Source organism: Onychostruthus taczanowskii, unplaced genomic scaffold (assembly GCF_017590055.1).
Source record: "Onychostruthus taczanowskii isolate IOZ18803 unplaced genomic scaffold, ASM1759005v1 scaffold20, whole genome shotgun sequence".
Lineage (NCBI taxonomy): Eukaryota > Metazoa > Chordata > Aves > Passeriformes > Passeridae > Onychostruthus > Onychostruthus taczanowskii.
In genome coordinates this window covers 6,991,371-7,008,708 of record NW_024499240.1, presented here as the reverse complement: position 1 = coordinate 7,008,708, position 17,338 = coordinate 6,991,371, and the positions used below count along the sequence as shown (strand labels likewise).

The following is a 17,338-nucleotide window of genomic DNA, read 5'->3' as shown; positions in this document are numbered from 1 at the left end:
TGTTTACTTGGAAAAATAGAATTATTCATTAAATTTATCTTAATGAAATCATTTTTGTTTCCCTCCTTAGATTGCAGTTTCATCGCACCTCAGAGTATCCCGCTCTAAAAATATATATTCTCTTGAGATTCGAAATGCTGCAGTGAGTGACACTGGAAAATACACAGTCAAGGCAAAAAATTACCATGGGCAGTGTTCTGCTACAGCATCTTTGACTGTACTCCGTAAGTTTGTTCTTCAGATCTTGTGTTCAGAATAGTCACAACTTTTTGCTGTGGTGCGTCTACTAAAATGACTTACGATAAAATCCACTGGCAGTGTTGACTTCAGTATTTAAGACATTCAACTTTCTTTTGTATATTACATATGCAGCCCTAAAACAGCACTAGAAATCTTTTTAACACCCAGAGTAGCACAGACATGCTCTATTATATCAACAGGTGCATGGTAAGAGAAAGCTATGAGTATTTCTTCTAGGATGAGTATGTTAAGACCTTGGTGCTGGTAATTATTCTTTCCTCATTTACTAAAAATTCTTTCCTCATTTACTAAAAACATCTGTTCCAATAAAATTAAGTCATTCCACAGTTAAAGATTTTATGGCAACTTAATTGAACTGGGTTTACTATTTTATTGGCTATACCATATCCCAATTCCTAGCATCAAGGTGTGGTTGTGATTGCTTGCATGACTGTGTTTGGGTCTAAAGCAAAGCTGCAGTGACTGAGCTTTCCTGTTGCCCTTTATAGCTACAAAACAAGGCAGTGAAATACAGATTTTACTATTTTGTGGTTTTTTAATACCTGAAAAGGTTTCACAGCTTCTACAAATAATGAACTGGGCACACACAATTAATTTCTCAGTATCTAATTCTAATAATGGTTCTAATAAGAAACACTGTGTGATAACCTGTTTTTTTTCTTAAGTATGTATGGTTTTCCTTGAAGCTCATACATACTGTAAGTTTCATTGCCTATTTTTTAATTTCTAAATTTCTGCTCGTGATTTGGATATCTTGACTCAAGTGATTGATTGTAAACAAGTGTATACTCCACTGCAGTTTTCCATTGAAAGCAAAGTATGCCATCTTCATTTCTGTAAAATTAACCATACAGAACTGCATGACTTTGTTAGTTAATGTGATGTTGTTGCTTTTTCCTTCTATGTTTGCAATGCTCCTCAGCTCTAGTTGAAGAACCTCCGAAAGAGGTAGTATTGAAGACCAGTGGCGACGCAAGCATGCACGAAAGTTTTTCTTCTCAGTCCTTTCAAATGGCTTCTTCTAAACAAGAGGCTTCATTCAGCAGTTTCAGCAGTAGCAGCATGACTGAAATGAAATTTGAAAGCATGTCTGCCAAAAGCATGTCCTCCATGAAAGAATCCTTTGTAGAGATGAGCTCCAGCAGTATTATGGGGAAATCTAGCATGGCTCAACTGGAGAGTTCAACTAGTAAAATGCTTAAATCAGGTCTGAGAGGTGAGCATTACAATTCTTGGTAGAGTTAGTGCTTCGGCTATCCTGAAGTAGTCCTCAGAGTAAAGCTGCTTCATGGCTTAGCGAAAACAGACTAACTTGGTATTTCTTCTCTGATTTTTTTAAAGGAGTACCACCCAAAATCGAAGCTCTCCCATCTGACATCAGCATTGAGGAAGGAAAAGTTCTCACACTATCCTGTGCCTTTTCGGGTGAACCTGCTCCTGAAATAACATGGTACTGCAGAGGGAGAAAAATTACGAGTCAGGACCAGCAAGGCAGATTCCACATTGAAACCAGTGAAGATCTAACCACCCTGATCATCATGGATGTCCAGAAGAACGACGGTGGACTTTATACTCTGAATTTAGGGAATGAATTTGGTACCGATTCTGCCACTGTGAATATAAATATCCGATCACCTTAGAGAGTTTAATCTGTATTATTTACACTTGTATTTTTACAAGTGATTCATATATGGACTGAAATATCTAATATGTAAATATAAAAGAAAAATATTTTTTTACCTACCTGAACAAGACAAAGTCCAGATCTATACATTATGACTTATAGTCATTATTGACCTAAGAATTTAAAACACTTTTTTCACTGACATGTACATACTGTATATAGCCGAAGTTAACGGTTATGAAGTTTTGTACCGTTTATTTTATGACATTTTGAAACGTAACTTTTGGAACTAACAGTTGGTAGGGGAAAGTTTCCTAGCAAATGACTACCCTGCTCAACATTTAACTAATTTTTGCGCCTCAACTCATTGTTGATGTCTAAGAATGCCTCAACAGGTAGAGAAGCTCCCTGTTGAAGATTACCTATGCCTAAGACATGATACTGTGCACAGTATTTCATACGTGCACAAATATTTATGTTGAATCAGAAATGTAAGGCATTGGTGATGTTTGCAATTACCCTCCTGTAAGCATTGCTTTAATGTTTTACATTGGATCTGATTATGTCATAATTTTCATACCTGATTGACAATTTCTGGACAAAGTGCAAGCGGCCAGCACTTTGTTCACCCACTGTGTACTGTTTCTGACACATTGACTGCCTGAATAGCTTTTAAAAAAGTAACATCACCTGGCCATCCCCTTAATCAACAGAGCTATTTAGGTATTCAAGTGCAGCAGCAGTACCCCATCTCGGAGGTTCTTAGGGTGCAGTGATTGAGTTTGTGTGGTAGTATTAGACACCCAGTAGTCACTTCCGGGCAACTAAGCAATGAACCACAGTTTGAAAACAAACTGTTGCTACAACATCAAATACCAGCCTGCACTTCAATTTGCTTTAGTTCTCCTAATGTAGTAATAGAGCTTGGTAGCTGTTGAACCTCCTTGAGATAGAATTGTTCATTTGAAATAAAGCATGCTTTCTGCACCATAAAAGTCTGTGACTCCTTCTTTATTTATTATGCTGCTTTTACAGTTCCTGTACTACACTACAGAAAAAGAGTTGCTGAAACAAAAGATGAGGTAGAAATGCAGTTCTCCAGTGTAAACCAGGTTGACAATCCAGCCATCTGTCACAAACAGCCTATCCACCAACCAGCCTTGGAATGTTACTTTAAAAAAAAATGTTCTTCACAGGTTCCTTATTGACAAAGGACAAATTCTAGCACATGCCTAAGCATTGTGCTGTTCTTACAGTTCTGTTATTTCCAGGCTTTCCTCTACACCATCTTGGTTTTTTGGCAGCTTCAATCTGTACAGACTGATTGACCCTAACTGCCTGGACCAACAAGTTGTCACCTTCAGTGCGTGATTCATCAGTTCTTCATCCCACAAGTCAGCTGACATATCTGTCAGAGCAAAGCCTGTCTTCACATTTGGGGGGTTGTGGGAGGGGTTGGGATATGTTATCTGTGGAGAAAAGAGTATCAAGGTCAAAGGAGCAAGTCTGCTTCTAGAATTCACTTAGTAGAAGAAGCTTGAGAGCAAACACTTTCACAGAAATGCAACACTTCAAGAGCTGTAAAATTCTCTGAAGTGCAGCAAGAGCATTACTTAGCAAACACGATGCATCGCTGTGACTCTCAGCATACCACTAATACTAAAAAAAAAATAAAAAAAAAAAAAGACTCAAATTCATCAGAAGTAATGAAGCAGATAGAATGTTTTAAAACCTATTCCAGAAAGACTCACTGTAGAACCTTTTTTTTATACTTTCCCATAACCCTATATATTATCACTATCTATCCAAATTATGCAGGAAAGCTAAGAAATAGGGACAAAACAAGGACTAAGGTAAAAATAAGGATTTCAGAAGAGCTAAGCTCTGGGTCAGGACAAAATCCAAACTTTTTCAAGTGATGGAAGCAGTAATTATAAGTATGAAAGAGTTTAAGAGTGCATGGTGTTTCTTGCTTAAGGAGAAAAGTTAAAAAGAATAAAAATTAAGTTCAAATGGCTGTGTATTTTAATCTTTAAACCATCCAAAGAGAAAAAAAAAACCTCAAGAAAGTTTATAATTCTCATTTCTTCATATGTTTAAACTCCAACCAACAAACTCAAGACAAAAATGTGTAGGCACAGTCTTGTTTAGCTAACAAGTAACTTGTGTACACAGGCACATAATAAAACTAACACTAAAAACGCAGTAGATATTTAATCATCTCAGCAGAAAGAGATAAGTTATAGACGGCATCTGCAGCATCTGCATGGCCTCTTCTACACAAAGGCTACAGGAAACTTAAGTCTCACATGGCCTCTACTGAGTCTCAAAACACTCAGTTTTGAAGAGGAAACACAATGGTGTGACAGTGTAAGCAAGTTCATCCTGCCAGTACCTCTGGCCCAACTCTGCACAGCACTTAAGCAAGTACTTTCAGCAGCTGAGTCACTCATGTCTAAAAATAGGATTTAAAATACTTAGGGACTTTGCTGAAACACAGCTTGAATAGATAATGTTGCAGGCCGACCAGCTGAGCCAGTGTTTTTCCACAAGACTGCTAAGCAAATGCCAGCCTAGAGTGACATTGCTGAAGTCACAACTGAAAGCTTCAGTATTCCATTTCATAGAACACATCTCTATGAATAACATTTTTCAAAACAATAGATCAAGCAGTCTCTGGATGAAAATAAATAAACATTTGGAATTATTGACTTACTATATCCAGGTCAAGTACTGGGATTTCTAACTATGTAAGCTGACATTTGCTCTCTTAGATAGACAGATAGATAGATCAGATCTACTGTGCTATAGAACCAAGGTTACAAAAATATCCCACCACTGATATAGTGTATGAAAGCATTTGGCACTCACTGATGCATAAGGAAAAACTTTTTAACAAAGCTCTGTGAACTGCTGTATAAATCCTTCTAAAAAGCTATGTATTTTCTACTAACACTTTACATGTGGCAACCTGAGAAAAATAACTGTAATGGTGAAGAGCCATAATAACACTGAGAGATTAATTTTATTGCATTTTAGCTAGTTTTCAGACATAGACATTTCCTTTATTCAAGTATCACACCCCTTTTAAAAGTTTCTAATTTGCGCCAACAGGAAAAAGAGCTACACTAGAATACTTAGGGATGGAGCAAAACTCAAGTTTATAATTTGTGAGGATAACCTTAACAGAAACAAATAGGTGATTTCAATTTTTAAGAAAGGAATAACAATTTTTGCAGAAGCAATCACTGAAGTATTCCTATCCCAAAGATTGCTTTCTCTGAGGAAAAATAAAGTTAAAAAAGTAAAACTGAATTACTAAGTTGAAAGACATAATAACATTAATTTACAGTACTTTAAAGCCCCTGAACATTGCAATCTCAGTATTCACAGCTCTCCAAATCACTGAGTGCCTTACCATTAATTCTTTGTAATTGAAGCTGGTAATTTCTAAGCATTCTACTTATAATTATCTGATGTTAGGAACTTCAGAGATATAATTGAAGTTACCACTTTTCATCTAAATTTTTATCCCATGCTTACATTCTCTAAGTGATGAAATTTGAGCTATTTTCAGATTGATCTCTTCAGAAGCACATGAGATCAAAACTAGAAGTACCAACTACCTATGCTGTTAAGGTTCAGCTCTCATTCTGCACTAGCAAGAATGATACAATCAGGCATTCCTGATAAGCTCTCCCATAAATATGGAAAATAACTATGTAAGAGCAGCCAGGTATTTTTTAGTCTTTCTTTGCATGGATCATTGTGATTCAGCCAGACAATTTTCAGAAATTACTTCTTAACTCCAGTTACCAAAAATATGACAACATATTATCTTCACTAATTTCACTGAAATATATTTTTGGATGTTTGGCACAGGTATCTATAAAAAGGCTGATTTAATAGAAACATATCACACATATACTGATAAAGCTGAAATGATGGCCTTGTGGACCTAGAAAAACCCCAGAACAGCACTGAAGCAATTACATGCCAATTTTATTCCTGGATGTGATCACAACAACTTTGTGATCAACAACTTTGTCTTGTGGCAGTATTTAAAATTATTACTTACTACTACATTCACTGATCAGTCTCACTTTGTTTTTGCACACCAGCCTCTCTTCGTAGCAGGTGGAAGCAGAAAAAGGTATTTGTCTTTGTGATGTGTAATTAACACTGCAGAAGCTGGCAGAAACCTCTGTGAAGTTTCAAAAAGCACTTCTGACGGCGTATTATTCAAGACAACACTCGCACTGCAGTATGTAGTTTACTTCTCTGAACATCTTCTTTAATACTTATTTTTACAATTGTCGTGTCATACAGAATACATTAAAGCAAACATTCAGAAAAAAAAATGTACAAGCATATGTGTGGCTGATATGCATATGCCAGTTTGCATGAAAACTGACAGAACTGAGCACAAATGACAGCTCTGAGCTGGTATCCACAAACCCCTTTTACAAACCATTCCATTCCACTTGAACTTGATATAATGGTTTACAAACTGGCATTTTATATAAGGCCAACAGCTCATATGTTTTTCCTCAACATTTGGACCTATTATGATTTAGATAAATCAACATTCCAAAAATTTAGAAGGAAAGCTCCCATTCCCATATGTTCTTTCTAGCCTGCTTCAAATCATTTATATACACAAAAGGAAGACTAGTTAAACGAAATTAAAGATCTGATTATAAAAACAGATTTTGGTATGTGCTTGAGTACAAAAAACCCTGTACATTTATTTAGCAATTGTGTAAATCAAGAACAGTAAATGGCTTGCTTCAAGTGCTCTACAGCTAAGACTTCATAGACCAAGTTCATCCCTAAACAAACACCCAAAAAATCCCCAAAACCTTACAATGCTAACATTAACAACCTTCTTGACCAAGGTGCTAGTAGGCACTATTGTACTATATTACTCATTAATTATTAAGAGAGTCAGACTCTGACCTCACTTACAGTTAATGCAAATTTACACTGATGTAACTGAGAGCAGAATCCATCTTCTGGTATATACCATCCTCAAATGATATAAAGGAGTTGCAAAAACAGACGCTCTCTTTTGTATAAATATGTCATAAATAAAACATATATAGATACAAATATTCATTACTACAGCAGCTTAGAACAGTCTAACATTTCAGCTCTTGTTTTTATCACACTTTGCTAAAAACACATCTTAAGTAAGCAGAGTAAATCTTAACAGCACTGTATTAATTATTTGTGATGCTACACACCCCAGAAACAATTTATGCACATTTTGAAGCTTTCAGTAGATCTTTAGAACTTTAGTAGTGAAAGTAGGTAGAAATTTTTTGATGCAAAAAAGAATAAATAAATAAAAACTATTAAATATCCCATGTTTGGTACAAATACTTCATATTAAGTTATTTTTATACATTTGTTTAGAAAAATACACTAAATATTTCTACTTTCATTGCCTAAAAATAAGGACTGGATTATGTATATCCTTGTGTTTTTAAAGGCGGTAATTGCCGTCAAGCTGCTGGAGCAGAGCCATTAGTGCCCATTCCCACAGCCCTTACACTGGCAAAAAAAAAGCCATTGTGGGGCTAATCACAGCTCCAGGTGGATGACCTGGTACAAATGACCACGAGGCCCATGGCACAAGTTGAATTTTCTCAAAAAAAATGAAAACTTTTTGCTGAATTTTATAATGCTTGTTTACTAACATATCAGTCAGACCTCCACACTTTTTTAAAAAGAGCTGCATTTACAAATGTGGATGCTTATCTGTTAAAGCCATCATTTGTTCCAAAAAATGCACATTCAAACTGTGAAATATTAGGAAAATACTCTTGCAAATAAACTATATAAAGATAAAATACACTTCAAAGATAGTATTTACTTTATTCTATAAAGTGCAGATAAATCCTTCTAAAAAGGGAAATAACTACTTCCTATAACAACAGTATAATTACAGCAGCTTTTGCATAGCATTATTTATAGAAAATTTAATACTTTCAGTTGCTTCAGGAGGAAAAGGATGAAAGAGTCTCTTCCAGTTCAGATCTTTCCTTTGACACTGATTTACTTTCTTCAGGAATGGTTGATGATACCAGATCTCCATTGACAGCACCTCTAGAACAAATGGCAGATCCTATAAAGAGATCAATTAAGTATTTAATTTTCAATCCCCAAAAGTATCATCCAATCCGTCAATTATTGTATTTGTAAAGTATTGCCTATATATAAGCAATCAGAAGAACTAGTTAAGTTAAAGTCTGCTTGAGAGGAATTATAATGGAGTGAAAATGCCAGCAAGATTCAGAAGGAAAAACCACTGAAGAATTGACTAATTCAGCCCATCTAATCAGGAGAGACTAAGTTCTGATCATGATCTTTATTATTGGCAAGGATGTGTGCCTTTGGAGCTGTGCTGTTCTCTACAAAAGGCAAGGAAGCCACTGAAATGAACGACCTTTCCACAATGCAGCAAGTGAACCATCCCTGCAACTCACAGAAGTCAAAAAAAGGTAATTTCTTCTGTGACAATAAGCAGGTGGCAAACAGCAATATTCCACATCACTTACCACATAATCATTCATGGGAACACACATCCCTTTTCTGGATAGGTCTTAATTTTATCTTGCCAGTAATCCCCCTGATTTCAATATAACTACTCCAGCTGCAAGATCATTTGTAATATGGATGCAAGCCAGCACACGTCAACCAGGTAACAAACTATACAAGTGCTCTGATTTATAACACAGAAAGCTTACCAATAAAACATTTTTCCTCATGCCAATATCAGTGCTGCTCTAAACAGGGAAATAAATTGTACTGAAAGATACAAAAACTCCCTCCCTTTCAAACTTACTCTGAGAATCTTCAGAAAGTGTATCACTGTAAGAGTCTGTATCCGAGTATGTTCTTCTGCGCCGCTGAGAAAATCGGTGAAGAGATGAACCTGGTTCTTTTACAGAGTGATTAACCCTACAAAGGAAATGAGATCTATTAGTAAGCACAATCTGTAACAACCCACACAAATTTTATACACTTTTTGGGTTATTTCCAACCCAACCCATTTTATATACTTTAAATTGGAAATAACTTTGGTGCTTAGATTAAACTGTGAGTATCAGCGCTTTTTACTATAGTAGCCTACTATAGCAGACTAAAAATAGCACAGTCAGCAATCTTAATTTCACAACTGCAAAGCCTGAAAGTGGAAATAAAAATGAAGGAAACAATCTGAGAAACCAAAATACTGACTGGAAAAGAATGTTAGCATTTCAAGCTCTAATTTAATGAACTTGTCAAAACAAGCCATTTGCATAAAGCTTCTAGCAAGACAAAATTTTGATACTGTATTAAAAATAGCAGCTGCCAGCAATAGCTGACAATCTGCACCTTTTGTTTTTAAAATTAGATCAATTTATGATTTTTAATTTTTTCTCCAAGCAAACAATTCTTCTCACATTTTGGTTTTAATGCTAGCAAGTTCAGGGAGGTCTCTTGAGACACAAGAAAAAAACTTCAGGAAACTGAAAATTACCTTTCTGAATAGCAAGGACCAGGGTGGCTAATGGAACGCTTCATCTAGGGGAAAAAAAATTCCAAAGAACAAACAATACCAAAAATGTCACAAGCTACTCAGAAGAATGATATGGATATCTACATTACTCCTTACTTTATTTACAGTCTTTACAAAGAGAGGTGGCAGTATTTTTTTTTATAAAAAGCAACCACTCTCAGTTAAAATTCTGAATAACTATTTTGAAACAGATGGACCAATATTAAAAGTTTTAGAACATTCACACAGGAAATAGTTTACTATAAAAAGATGCTACCTCCTATCTATGGAATTCATTCCCTCTTGCACTGAAGCTCCTCAAGGAGCCATTGTTAATTGCTATGATATACAGAAGTACGAAGACATTTTTCCTTTACCAAATGGAAGTTCAAATTCCTCATTACACCATAAAGCCAAATTATGCCTCTTGATTCCTTGTGGTTTCTCTGCTATACTGTCAAATCTCTAAGCATATAAACGAAAGTTACTATTTTAAATCATAATGATCAGGTTTGTAAGGAAATTCATTGAAGATAAAGAGATGAAAGATCCATATGGAAAGAAAGGGATTCCCACAACAGAATTGCACAAAAAGCTCATCTTGGAATACATACAGAGAACTGAGAAAGCATATGATTCCCCATACATTGTCCTTCTAAGGGAATTAATTAATAGTGAATAGTTATGCAAGTAATATCTTTATCATTATATATCTTTTTGTTAAATAACGGAATGAAATATTAATACAAACATCTTGAATTACGTACACTGAAACATATGCTATATTGCTGAAGTGCTTCAAGTCACAAAGCACTTAAACAGGAGGTGAAGTTATGTAATTTTTACGATCAGTGTATAGTTAGCACTCTAAAAAAACCAAACAGTTGAACTGAGGAAAAGTTAAACCTCATTCATTTATGAGATACCTCATTATAGGGCCTTGACACATATGATAAACTACACTGATGATGTAAAGGCTAGCAAACTGCGAAGCAAAAGACTTGAGAATGAAAAACTGATTTATATTTGGGACCAGTACTGATTTATAACTCAGTCAAGATTTCAACTGTGGACAACATAGCACGTAACAATAGCATAGCGTTCTGCCACTCCTCCCCCCAGTCTAACCACCAGTATGACACTTAGAAAAGATAGTATTCCAAAATGTCTAAACCATTTGAATAGGTGATGGTGACACAGGAGAAACCAAGGGATCAGGGTGAGGCAGCTGGAACATTTCTGGCTTAAACTTGGCATTAGCAATCCTCACACAATCTTCAAGTGTTGTGATAAACGTATTACATGTGGCACTAAGCAGGGAAGAGGCTTCATTCATGTTCTGAAAGTAAATTAAAGTACAAGCATAAGCAAGAAAAAAAAATAAAATATTCAAATACAACTTTCCTCCACCACCTCTCCCAGACACACTAATTTCCATCATTACACTAAAAATTTGTATTTCCCACTTTTTTAATCAAACGTACACCTTACCATAAGGCAAATTTAAGAAAACACGTGACAACATCGGAATTTCTTTCTGACATCTGAATTTCTTTAGGGTACCAGCCAACAATGCCTTACTGCAAAGCTTGTCTCAGAGTGACTAACTGGTATCAGAAGATCATTCAGTGAAACAAGTGAATTGCAGAAGAAGGTGTGAACAGTTTTATCACTCTAGAGCAAGGAGCTGCAGGTCCATTTCACCTCCCTAAACTGAAAACTTGCTCTATTGTGACTATCAAGCCCTGGCACTGAAGGACCAACAACATAGTTCACACGCTGCTCAAGACTGCAAAGAATGAAGTCATTCACAATTTCCAGTCCTTTCATTCAAAAGCAGGAACACATTCTAGTATTGCACTTGTGCACATAGAGAGATAAATATCTAATCTACACTGCATGTTTCCAATGCCTGGAACACTAGCTTTCACTGATAAGAAAATGGAATACCACCCCACATAAGAAAGTAAGAATGGACAAACTAAGATTGTTTTAACTATTTGAACAGAGATGCAAAACAAGACAAAATATTGTATTGCTCATATGATAGCTCTACTGGCCTTTCAACCAAATGGCTCAGGAACACAATTGGTTCCTAACACCTGGAACAACTGCAGTTAAACCATCTAGGTACTTTACACACAGAAAATCACTATTAGTACATCTACACACAAGCATTCAAAAATTGACATTAGGTTACGTCTCCCAACACTGGGGAGATGAATAAAGTTTAAGACAACAACAGTAACTTGAGGTGTATTATATAATGGAATGAAAATAAATTCTAGAATTGTGCACCTCAATGCTGGGAGGAGAGCGAGTATCATCATGGTGAACAAATTCTTGTATGGTATGAACTTGCTGCATTAAAAGATCACAGTAGAGACGAAGTTCAGACATTTTGGTTTTAAGAGATTCATTGGTCTCACTTATTTCTATGGAAAAAAAATGGAAATATCAATTTATTGCATACAATGTAATTTTTGTGTATTGCATACACATTGTAATTTTTAAGCACTTTTCATTTAAAGATCAATTTAAAAATCCACTTCAACTTCCACTTGATTTTGAGGAAAACTGGACTCTGAAATGAATCAAGAATTATACTTGAAGCAAAAAATACTTTTGGATAACTGGTGCTAATTGAATTACTATTATGAAAAAGGCACATAATCAGGAAAAATAACGTTGAAATCTTTCTTGGCTGCCATATAATGTTGAAAGAAATACTGGATAAAACTTCTGCCACCCACCAGAGTGGATGGAAACAGTTACATTAAGCTGTTCAAGAGAAATTATGGAAAAAATAATAGTTACTATAAAGAGTTACTGTAACATCAGAAATGAAATGTCTTCAAAACAAATACAAACAATATGTTTACTCTAGTGACAACAACACCTTGTAGTATTTCAGCTTCTTAAGATACAAGAGGTCAATGCAGGTGACCTCTAACTCTAATACTGAGGGGGAATTTACCATAGAGATGACTACAAATAATTACAATTTATATTAAAAGACAATAATACTGACTTTGTACCACAATATTTGCACTATGATTATCTGAAGAAGTGTTACCTAGTAACTAGTTACTCTAAGTAACACACGTACCTTTTTCTTTTTTTGTTCTGGTATCTGCTAGACAGGCTTTTGCACTCCCCAGTGCTACCAGCCATCTTTGCCTTTCAGCTGCATTAACTGCTTTCATATAGAAATGCTGCTCCCCTGGGATGATTAGCTCCATTCTTGTGTTGTCTGTTGCATGAACTTGTGATAGAAGAGAAAAAAAAAAAGGAAATAATAACCTCAACTAAGTAACAATCATTTATTAAATACTGCTCAAAGTGTTTTAAAATGCTTATGATAATCCCACAGTAATACAGTAAATCACAAAGCACCACTGTTAAGTAAGGAAAAGCCCAAAGCTGCTCAGCCTTTCTCCCCCTTTCCTTCGCCAAAAGAACAAAATAACAAGCAAAATCAACTGGAATGGCAAAAATAAAAAAAAATTTAAAAGTTGTTCTCCCCTCTTTACATCACTGATTTCATCTACACTAAAAAAACACTAACAAATAGGAGCTACCACACGAAAAATACTTGGTGGCCCATGTAAAATAAGTTCCACTCTAATATCAAAGTACCCACATCACAAGCTGAGTCGCCTGTGAGGATCTGGAAAAAAGTCGTAGTCAACTGCTAGAAAACACCTTGCTATTAGCCTAGAGGTTGACCTACAGTTAGGAATACACTAAAGATTAAACTCTTACTTTGGAACAAACCATTCACTTACTGTCTCAGATACACCCATCACCTGTGCATGTGCGCAGCTGCTAACAGTGACAAAAGGAAAAATTACTCATGAAACCAAAAGACCAAACACTTTGGTTTATAAGAATCTCCACTTTTGAATCACTGCTGCTGCTCTTCTGGAAAGCTGGCTTTCATGATTCAGTCTCTATCTCTGGTAATAAGAGGAAAAAGCAGAACTAAGCAGCTAGCTGACATAACTTCAGGCATGAACCATGTGCACACAACTATTAAAAACAAAAAGTAACAAATGGTGTGTTCTTAATCTCAACACAGAACTCTATTCACTATTATCATTCATTAATAATCCATTATTATCTGTGATAATAAATATTATTAATATCTGTGATAATTCATTATTATCTGTGAACTATGAAGCTAACACACTGGACTATAGGTAAACAAAAATAGAGGACGAAAAACATGTGATGCAAAAATGTATGGTTGGTGATCTTTTCAATTTCCATGGCAGCTAAAATTTTCTCAAGCAAAAATCTATTCATTCTTACCTTTTATTTCACACACAGCCATCTTTATACTTCCTTTGCTGCCTTTGCAAACATCATCCTGGGAATCATAGTATGACAATATCCCATTGTCTAAAACAAACCACCGAGGCTGCCAACCTAGAGAGACCAAAAATGTGAAATAGAAAAGTTTAGTCTAATTCCTAAATTGAAAATAAAATTCATCTCTTTCGCTGTTAAAACTTTAAGAAAAGAGGCAAACATTAAATTATTCTTGTAACACGCCAGGAAGTAATCAATCTGTGCAGTCTGAAGACCAAAGCCACTCTATAACCAAACTAGTGTTATATGGATATTCCACTCCCATTCTTTTTGGGTGCAAGATTTTTCTTCTGTTTTCACTGTATTCCATTCTAGAGAAAAATTAAATTTTAATTTATCCACCACAGAGTCCTGTTTTGAAGGCTGTTAAATTACACACCTTTGAAAACCCACTCTCATTCAAATATATTTTTCAGGCAGATTTTTCTAAGACTGTAGGAACTTATTTGTAAGACACAAATAAATGAATGATACCATCAACTGCTATGCTATGTTGTACTTTAGCTACTGTATTTCAGTGAAAATTTTATATTTCACATTTATGTATTGCCACCTTCTCCATTTCTACAAATAACACAGCACTAAAATATTCCAGTAGAGCATAACAATTACACTGGCCCATTATACTCTGGGACAGCTGTACAATAGGAGCAGATTATCCCTCCGTTTTACGACTTGACACCAAACTTTAACTTCCTGCTTGGTTTAGGATTTGGAATGGCAAAAACTGTGTGGCTAAGCCCTGTGGGTATTTGGCAACATGACAGTGGCCCAGGGTGCTTTCCAGCTGCCATCCAGAGTGAGCTGAGGCCATCCAGCAGCAGTCTATTTTAACACAGGAGGCTGAATCAGGTACCAGACTCAGAAATCAGCTACAGGATTCATATAATTCACAGCATTATAGAATCATTAAAGGTTGGAAAAGATCTCCAAGATCAACTCGTCCAAACTTTAACCAACCACCACCTTGTCAACAGGACCAGAGCACTAAGGATCACATCCAGTTGTTTCTTGGACACCTCCAGGAACAGTGATAACCACCTCCCTGGGCAGTCTGCTCCAGTGTGACCCTTTCCATAAAGAATGCTCTCCTGATGCCCAACCTGAACCTCCCATGGTGCAGCTTGAAGCAGTTTCCTCTCATTTTGCCACTTGTTATCTTTAAGTGGCTGAGCCTGACCTGGCTCTAACCTCCTATCAGGGAGTTGTAGAGAGATAAGGTCACCCCTGAGCCTCCTTTTCTCCAGGCTGTGCCCCTCAGCTGGCACAGCTGGCCTGGTATGACTCGCTCTCTAGACCCTTGGCCAGCTCCACTGCCTTTCTGTGGACGCTCCAGTACCAGCTTCATTACAAGTTGTAACACTAATTCAAGAAGAGTAAGACCAGGCTGCATTAAATCACATTACCATTCCATGATAAAGAAAGAATAACATGTAACTGCACATTGTTTCTTTTTTGTTGTTTACTAGCTGCAAGAGTAAGCATACATGTCTTTTTAAATGCAGTGATAACTAAAAAGCACATCCACACTCAAATTTAAAAGCAGAATGTTAAGAACTACAAACTCTAAAGGCTAAGAACTCACACAGGAAAAACTTCAAATGGTGTATGTATTTCCACTCTAATACTCAAAGAATATGCAATTTAGAAGACTGTCCTGTAAAATGCAACTGAAAAATGTACGGTTCTTTTCTTCTGTTACATTCTGTTGCAAGACGTGGACTCTGTACTGGCCTTATCTCCTGTCAATGCCTATCAAAACAGTCTTATTCTGCTAAAAAGGGAACTTATATGAATGAATATTCCATCCTCACATTGTTCTAGTATTGGAAAAAAACAGAAGCAAAGGACTTTAAAGGCCAAGTGCCTCACAGAAGCAAGCCAAAGAACAAAAACACCTCTTGTAATTTGAAACTGGGCAGCATCCTACATTTGAGAAAATATTTAACAAATTTGTACTTCACAAATTGTTATTTGAGGAGGGGGGAAAAAAAAAAAGCAGCTGTATTTCTGGTTTGCTTTTAATGAAGGAAGAAACTAAATGTTTTCCACAACACTTCAGCAACAGTAACAAGCTCCTTTGCTGTTTGGTAATGACAAGTACTACAGCCTATTTTCAGGCACAAAACCAGATACTATACAGATAATAGAGTAACAAGGCAAATGATAATAAAATTTAAACATTTCACTAATTAAGATTACTTTTTACAAAAATGCTGCCCTCCTCATTCTGAAGATTGTAGGTAATCCCTGACACACTAATTTTGAAATGCAGGAGCAGATGCTCTCTGTTGGCCAGCACAAGCCTAAGGAAGGGTTCTGAAGTTCACTGGTTTAGAGGACTGCTGGCTTTCAGCAGAAGTTAGCCACATGCTGACAGTCCATTGTATATATAGCATTCACAGCAACCGTTGAGTGTTTGCTTATTAAATAACAGCCTTAGAAGAGGAGCAAACACCACAAGAGTTCATTGCCTTTATCCATTTATCTTTTCCTACGGCAATGTTTTCAGTCACATAAGTGAAAGTGACAACTTTCATTGTTTTGAAAACAACCTTGTTCTCTCTCTCCTAACCACAACTTTTCCTTTATGAGTTTTCTCTGTAGTTACTGTGAAGTGACAAAGACATCAAATATCTATCTAATTACAGCACAACTGCTCCCTTTTACCAGAAGACCCATATCTGTGAGCACATAATTGCTCTGAAAAATGCAATATTATGCTCTGTACACTTTCACAGTACACCCGTACAATCCTCACAACCTGGCCCACATTTTATAATCCCTCAGAACCAAGTTTCACATGACTTCGCACTCACATCCTGCATATGCTGAAGCAGAATTCCCCATATGAAGTGCTGAAGAACCAGAGGGCAAAGAAGATACTGCCAAAGCACTGTAATAAAAGGCACGATTAAGCATGGTATGTGATCCAACACTGATCTGCTTGGGAGAGACAATTGGTCCTATCACAGTGCCAGAGGAGGAATGTTTTTCCTTGACACCAGTGCCTGCCCGCTGCCTGCTCCAGAGGGAGACAGTGTCTCTGTAACAGAGGAGGGTCAGCCAAACAAAACAAGGCAAATGCTGATATTCGGTGCACTTTTTGTCTGCAGCTCCTCCAAAAACACATTTAATGAAACTGATGTTCATCATGTGTTTTCCAGGCTGGGATACAGGAGCTCCCTGTGCTGATGAGTCTCTAACTCGGCAAGGCGCAATCCAGATCGCGGCAGAAGGCCAGGGCCGGGCACAGCTCCGTGCGGCTGCCGGGGCAGCGGGTTCGCTCGGCTCCGGCCCGGCCCGGGTCGGCCCGGCCCGCACCGAGCGAGAGTGGGGAGCGCTGGCGCTGCCCCGCCAGGCGCGTCCCCCGGCCCGCTCCGGAGCCGGCTCCAGGCCACCGCCGCCCCAGGGCCGCCTCCGCTGAGACGCTCGGCCGCTCGCCGGGGCTTGGCTCCGAGCACGAATGTCTCAGCCGACGCGTTACCGACAGCTCCGGCCGCCCGCAGGACGCCGGTAAGCCCCGAGGCGGA

At 37.1% G+C, this 17,338-nt stretch overlaps 2 protein-coding genes across 51 annotated transcripts in view; one reads left to right on the top strand and one right to left on the bottom strand.

Moving 5' to 3' along the window:
* The window catches only part of TTN (titin), a 238,064-nt gene extending 235,184 nt beyond the window's left edge, over positions 1 to 2,880 (top strand). For 49 of the 50 annotated variants that reach the window (XM_041403525.1, XM_041403521.1, XM_041403519.1 and 46 more), the window contains 3 exons: positions 71 to 224; positions 1,184 to 1,477; positions 1,603 to 2,880. In XM_041403525.1, the coding sequence (XP_041259459.1) occupies positions 71 to 224; positions 1,184 to 1,477; positions 1,603 to 1,901 (747 nt within the window). In that variant the 3' untranslated portion in view covers positions 1,902 to 2,880. The remainder of the gene's footprint in view (positions 1 to 70; positions 225 to 1,183; positions 1,478 to 1,602) is intronic. The other variant, XM_041403522.1, reaches the window with a different exon arrangement.
* A 3,277-nt stretch (positions 2,881 to 6,157) lies between these two features.
* On the bottom strand, positions 6,158 to 16,678 carry PLEKHA3 (pleckstrin homology domain containing A3). Its single transcript, XM_041403599.1, has 8 exons — positions 16,625 to 16,678; positions 13,746 to 13,862; positions 12,541 to 12,696; positions 11,730 to 11,866; positions 10,606 to 10,770; positions 9,414 to 9,457; positions 8,736 to 8,851; positions 6,158 to 8,015 (listed from the first exon to the last, which is right to left on the bottom strand). Exons 1-8 carry the CDS (start codon positions 16,653 to 16,655, stop codon positions 7,888 to 7,890), a joined length of 894 nt encoding a protein of 297 aa, XP_041259533.1. The 5' UTR covers positions 16,656 to 16,678; the 3' UTR covers positions 6,158 to 7,887.
* Between the last annotated feature and the right edge of the window lie 660 nt (positions 16,679 to 17,338).

Bases quoted from the DNA above. Each gene is read 5' to 3' on its own strand.
- PLEKHA3 (XM_041403599.1), bottom strand. From the start codon at position 16,655: ATGGGGAATTCTGCTTCAGCATATGCAGGAT. The intron at 11,867-12,540 runs GTACGTGTGTTA...TTTTTTCCATAG, and splicing joins CAGAACAAAAAAAGAAAAAG to AAATAAGTGAGACCAATGAA. The intron at 8,016-8,735 runs GTAAGTTTGAAA...ATCTCTTTATAG, and splicing joins ACTTTCTGAAGATTCTCAGA to GATCTGCCATTTGTTCTAGA.